This window comes from Cebus imitator, unplaced genomic scaffold (assembly GCF_001604975.1).
Source record: "Cebus imitator isolate Cc_AM_T3 unplaced genomic scaffold, Cebus_imitator-1.0 Scaffold169, whole genome shotgun sequence".
NCBI lineage: Eukaryota > Metazoa > Chordata > Mammalia > Primates > Cebidae > Cebus > Cebus imitator.
Window position 1 is genome coordinate 3,822,751 of NW_016107484.1, and position 6,444 is coordinate 3,829,194.

At 57.0% G+C, this 6,444-nt stretch overlaps 1 protein-coding gene across 2 annotated transcripts in view; it reads right to left on the reverse strand.

Moving 5' to 3' along the window:
* The window catches only part of SCARB1 (scavenger receptor class B member 1), an 85,332-nt gene extending 84,324 nt beyond the window's left edge, over positions 1-1,008 (reverse strand). For both annotated transcript variants that reach the window (XM_017544448.2, XM_017544447.2), the window contains exon 1: positions 633-1,008. In XM_017544448.2, the coding sequence (XP_017399937.1) occupies positions 633-929 (297 nt within the window). In that variant the 5' untranslated portion in view covers positions 930-1,008. The remainder of the gene's footprint in view (positions 1-632) is intronic.
* Positions 1,009-6,444: the final 5,436 nt, after the last annotated feature.

Genomic DNA, 6,444 nt, shown 5'->3' on the forward strand with positions numbered 1-6,444 from the left:
TATGTGAGCTGGGCACCCACTATATGAGCTGAACACCCACTATGTGAGCTGAGCACCCATTATGTGAGCTGGGCACCCACTATATGAGCTGAACACCCACTATGTGAGCTGAGCACCCATTATGTGAGCTGGGCACCCACGTGGGCCTCACAGAAGGTTCCTGCCCTCTGGGGCTCACAGGATACAAGGAAAGTGCGCTCTCATTTTAAGACACTGCTACCGGCTGCTGTGAAAGCAGGCGTTCGCGCACTCCTGGGATCCTTTGGCGGCACCTGTTCACACTCCTCATTCGTCATGGGCGCCCAGACCCTTTAGGGCAGGTCAGGCCCCCGTGGGGTCTCTCATCCAGGCCTCCCGAACCCTGGCCTGCGCCTCCAGCAAAGTCCCTGGGTTCCCCGTTTGCCCCCCAGCCTCAGTCTGGGGTGGTGGAGGCGGAGGTGGAGGTGGAGGTGGTGGGGAGGCGGGCAGCGGCTCTCCCGATAAGCCCGGCCTCCCTCGTGCTCTGCGGTCCCCGGCCCGGGTGCCGATCCAGCTGCGCTAGCTCACCCACCGCAGCGCGCGGGTCCTCCTCTGCGCCCAGCGCCCACCAGACCTGGGCCGTGCGCGGACCCCCCGGGGGCTCCCTCACCCACCTTGAGGACCTGCTGTTTGATGAGCGAGGGCACCATCACGATCATGACAGCGCCCAGCACCGCGCACAGCAGCCCCGCGACGCCCAGCGCCGCGGCCGCCCAGCGCGCTTTGGCCTGGCAGCCCATGTCAGCGCGCCTGGGGCCCACCCGCGGCTTGCAGGGCTCCGCGCCTGGCAGGAGACGGACGCGGCGACAGACAGGCGGGGACTCCGGGCACGCGGGCAGAGGCACGGTGGGCCCGGGACGGCAGCGCAGGCAGGAGCAGCCCGGCAGGTAGCCAGCGGTTTTATGCCCCATCGCCGGCGCCGCCGGACCGCCCCCGGGCCGCCTTGGGCTCCAGGATTCCCGCGGGAGCGAGCGCAGGGCGGGGCCTGACCGAGCCCGGACTGGGACGGGAGCGGGGCCTGAGCACGCCGGGGGCGGGGACGGGGCGGGGCCTGAGCGCGCCGGGGGCGGGGACGGGGCGGGACGCGAACCGGCGGGCCCCGGGGCGGGGCCATGGCCGCCAGGACACGCCCGGACGCGCTGCAGCTGCCCCAGCAGTCTCGCTTCCGTTTTTGGGCGGGAGTGGAGGCCTCGTGGCCGCTGTGCCAAAACGCCTGTGGGGCCTGGCGCCTCTCACCCTCCTGCTCTCTTCCCCCTCCTCCTCTCTCTTCCCCCGCCTATCTCTCCTCTATTCCCAGCCCTCCCCTCCTCCCAGCTCTCCCCTCCTCCCAGCTCTCCCCTCCGCGCCCCTCACCCTTCCCTTTCCTTCCTCCTCGCTCTCCTCCTCTATCTGGACCATCATCATCTTTGGTCGCGGTGAGTAGGACTTAGCCAATCCACCCAGGAACCCCAAAGCCCATAAAACGGTCTACATGCCCCCCCATACCTTCTGGACCCCCATCTCCTCAGTCTATCTCCAGCCTCACTGTCCCCCGAAGAAGCCCTGCAGGTTCCAGCCCAGGGCCTTCAGAACAATTCTGTTTTCCGAGGGATCCGCCTGGCTCTATGCTTCATAATGTTGGCGACACCATCACCCTATGACTGAGCACCCCCTGGCAGGTGCACGTTCATTTGATTCCTTTCATTCTGAGCATGTGCTCCAACTGGGATGCCAGCCCGTGAGGTGGGCCCCCCACGCGTCCCCGGCCCTAAAACGTGGCCTGGCGGGGAATGCCTGCTCACAGTAAATATTCTAGAATGAATGACTGAGGAGCCTTCCAGGTGCTGGCCGCTGTCCTAAGTGCTTTGCACACAATGGCTCCATTTTACAGATAAGATAACTGAGGCACGGGGAAGCTTAGTTAACCCGAACCAAGTCCTGGCTTCCTAATGAAGAGGGAAACCAATGATGAGCATGTGAGCCAATGAATGAAGGATGATTGCAGGCAAGTGCTCCAAGAAAACAGAACAGGCCTGGTGCATGGTGGCCCACAACTGCAATCCCAGCACTTTGGAAGGTCCAGGTGAGGGATCTCTTGAGGCCAGAAGTTGGAGACCAGCCTGAGCAACATAGTGAGACCCATCTCTACAGAAAATTTAAAGATTAGCCAGGCATAGTGGCATGCACCTGTGGTCCCAGCTGCTCAGGAGGCTGAGGCAGAAGGATCCCTTGAACCCTAGAGTTCAAGGCTGCAGTGAGTCCTGATCGCACCACTGCACTCCAGCCTGGGTGACAGCAAGACTCTGAGGGAAAAAAGGGAGAGGGAGAGGAAAAGAAAACAGAAGAGGGTACGCAGCAGTGGGCTGGTGCTAAGTGGCAGTTGCCCTTAGATGGGTGACTGCGTCCCTGAAGCCCTCCATGCCCCCCCGGGCCTGCTTCCTGGTGCCTGCACCACTGTCCCCACCCTGAGTTTTGGGCCCCTCTCATAGGCCAGTCCCCTCATTTTCTGAATGAAGTTGCTGAGAGGACAAGAGACCCCTGGGTGACACAGGGATCAGAGGGTGGCGTCCCCAGCACTGGGTAAGGCTGGCTCCATCCTTGAGTGCTCTGAGGGAGGCTTTCTAAACCTCTTATTTAACCCCAGAAGAAGGCAGCCTTCTCCCAGGTCCATCCTTAAGCAACATGCCTTGGCCTGAACCAATATTAACTGAGCACCTGCTGTGTTCTGGTTAGACAGCTTTGCCTGGCACTGCCTTCCTCTAAGGAGACCAAACATGGTCCAGTGCCCTGAGGAGGAGGGCCCAACTCCTGTTGGAGGTCAGAGTGGCTAGGGTGAGGCTGTGGCGTCCCAGAGGAACAGGTTCAGAGCAATCCAGGCTCCAGGGTTTCCCACGTTGGAGACCTGGTGCAAGTGATGTGGGGCTTTCTGTGCCTCAGTTTCCTCATCTACAGAATAGGGATTATAAGAGCCCCTTTCCAAGGGCTATTGTGAGGATTAAACAAGTCAGGAAAACGTGCCGGTGCTTAGAACAGTGCCTGGAATGTGTCAGTGCAACTGAGCTGGGGGCTGTCATTATGTTCAGGACCTACCTGACCTGGCTCCTTCCCACCTCTCCGCTTCCATCTCCTACCCTCTCCCCCGTTGTTTCTGTTTATTGAGCATCCCCAGCTCTTTCTTATGTCAAGGCCTTTGCGCTTCCTGTTCCTCTGTCTAGGATACGGTTCCCCTAGATCCTTCCATGGCTCCCCATTCCCCTCTTCCGGGCTCAGCTGAAACCCACTCCTTTGCCACTGCATCTGTCAAAAACAGGAGTCCCAGCCCACTCTATCGGCTCACCTCATTTTGTCTGAAATGGTCTCATCTGTCTACTTGTTCATCTCCTCCAGCTCCGGAGAGACAGAAGCTGACCCTGTTTCACTTACCGATGTATCTCCAGCACCTGGAAGAATGCCTGGCACATAGCAAGTACTCAATAAATGCTTTACTCAATCAGCTAATTAACTCATAAATCAGTCAACCAAGTAACTGATCAACTGATTAATTAGCATCACTTCATTGAATTCCTTAAGGCCTTCAACAGCCTTTAGCTATGCAGTTCACCTTTTTTAATGACTTTTGAAGTTCTCGGAAATTAGCCAGTTAACTCAAATCCGAGGCCTGCCTGGCCCTGATGCCCTCCCCCACTTCCTTGATACTGACCCGCCTTGACCATCTCACCCAATCTAACTCTGATTCATGACCAAGTCTTCAAGGTCCAAATGTACGTGGTGCTTACCCAAGAGGGCTGCAAGGCCATGGCTGGAGAGCCCTCATGTCACACCATGCTGTCATTCAATGAGAGAAGGGCAGAGATGAGAGTGCTGGGACACGTGAGCCACCTTGGCCTTGCCGAGGGGAGTCACTTCCGGTGGCAGGGAGGGCAGCTTAAGAAGGGAAAGAAATCTTCGTCGTGTTTAGAGAAAGACCCTGCCCTGGCGAAAGCCAAAGACACAGAGGAAAGCAGGAGTGCTGATGACAATGTGATCAGCATGGTGGCAGGCTCCTGGAAAACCAAGTCAGACGCTCTCCTCCTCTGCTGAGTCCTCTCGTGATCAGAGACGGAGAATGAGCGCGTGCAAAGACCTGGAGGAGCTGGAAGCCTCCGGGGGTGCTCGGGGGACTATAAAATGGCACAGCCTCAAAAGGCAAACGTAGGGTCCCCTGAGACCCAGCCTTTCCACTCCTGGTCTACGCCAAGGAGAAAGGGAAGCGCGTGTCCACACGGAAGCCTGGACGCAACTGTTCACAGCAGCCCAGCAGTGAAAACAACCCACATGCCCATCAGCTGACGAAGAGGTAAATAAAATGTGGCATAACCACACACTGCAAGATTACTCAGCATAAAAAGGAATGAAGTGCTGACGCATGCCACACCATGGGTGAACCTTGAAAACATTGATAAGTGCAAGAAGCTAGACGCAAAGGCCACGTATATAATTCACTGATGTAAAATGTCCGTACTAGGAAGATCTATGGAGACAAAAAGTAGACCAGTGGTTGCCAGGGGCCGGGAGAATGAGGAGTGACTGTTACGGGTTTGGGGTTTCATTTTGGAGCGGTGAAAATGTTCCGAAAGTGATGGTAATGATGGTTGCACCACTCTGTGAATATACAAAAAGCCATCAAATTGCACACTTTATTTACTTTTTATTTTTTTAAAAGACAGGGTCTCGCTCTGTCTCCCAGGCTGGAGTGCAGTGGTGTAATCATAGCTCACTACAGCCTCGAAGTCCTGGGTTCAAACCATCATTCCTCCTCAGCCTCCTGACTCGCTTGGACTACAAGTACACGCCACCATGCACACCTGGTGTTTTAATTTTTATTGAGACAGGGTCTCGCTTTGTTGCCCAGGCTGCTCTCAAAATCCTGCCCATCCTCCCGCCCTGGCCTCCCAAAGTGCTGGGATTACAAGTGTGAGCCATCCCAGGCGTGGTGGTGGGTGCCTGTAGTCCGAGCTACTCAGGAGGCTGAGGCAGGAGAATCACTTGAACCTGGGAGGCAGAGGTTGCAGTGAGCTGAGATCACGCCATTGTACTCCAGCCTGGGCAATAAGAGCGACACTCCATCTCAAAAACAAACAAACCAAACCAACAAACTAAACAAGTGTGAGCCATCATGCCTGGCCAAATTGTATACTTTAAATGGGTGAATTTATAATATGCAAGTTATATCTTAATAAAAACTGTTATAAAGAAATGGCCAGGTGTGGTGGCTCATGCCTATAATCCCAGTGCTTTTGGAGGCCAAGGCAGGAGGATCCCTTGAGGCCAAGAGTTCGAGACCAGCCTGGGCAACATAGCCAGACCCCATCTCTATAAAAAATAAAAAGCCAGACAAGGTGGCACACACCTCTAGTTTCAGCTGCTCAGGAGGCTGAGGTGGGAGAATCACTTGAGTCCAGGACGTCGAGGCTGCAATGAGTGGGCTATGACTGCGCCACTGCACTCCAGCCTGGGCAACACAGTGAGTCTGTCTCTCCAAAAAGAAAGAAAACCTTTTGTGGCTCCCACCTCACTCAGCGTAAAAGCCAAAGCCTTCACCATGGCCCACAAGATCAGCACGTCTCATACTGGAGAGACAAAGTCAAACGCACCCAGATGGGCACATCTCCCTGACTTCATCTGCCTCCCTCCCCTTGCCCATTCTGCTCCAGCCACACCCACCTCCCTGGAGCTCCTCCCCCTGCTGCCTGGCTCCTGCCCCAGGGCCTTTGCACTCCCTGGTCCCCTCCGGAATGCTCCTCTCCCTGACACCCAGGAGGCTCACCCTCCCTTCCTTCAGATCCTTGATCCAGTGCCATCTTCTCAGCAATGACTGCCTTTCTGCCCAGCCTTTGAAAGCTACAAACCAACCGGAGGACGCTCCTGTCCTCCTTGGCCACCTCATTTCTCTCTGTGCCCCAGCCACCCCCTGAGGCGGGTGTTTGCTTGTTTGATTGGCTTCCTTTTCCTCTAGGAGGAAAAGAGCTCCAGGGGGCAGGAATCTGCCTGTTTGGTCCTTTGCCATTGCTGTGCCCCGGGCTCCTGAACCTCACGTGGCCCCTAGCAGGCCATCAGTGTGTGTGGATGAACCTTGTCTACCAGAGCCCAAGGTAAAAGCGCGCCTCCGCCACCGGGCCGCGCAGCTGCCTGGCGGGGTGGCCTGGGCCAGGTTGCCAAGCCTCTCTGTGCTCTGGCTCCCTCATTCAGGCCTCAGGATTGGTCTGAGTCACGCCTGCACCCTGGGGTGGTCATGAGGATTCCATAGGCTCATCCTGGTCACGTGCTTAGCGAGGTGCCCGTGTGAGGCGGGGCCAAGTCCTCGGGCAGGCCGCCACACGCCCTGTGCCCCGCCCCAGCCTGGGAAGAACCATTCTCATCCCCAGGCTTCCTTAAAGGAGGCACAGCTGGCTCCTGGTGGGGCAGAGA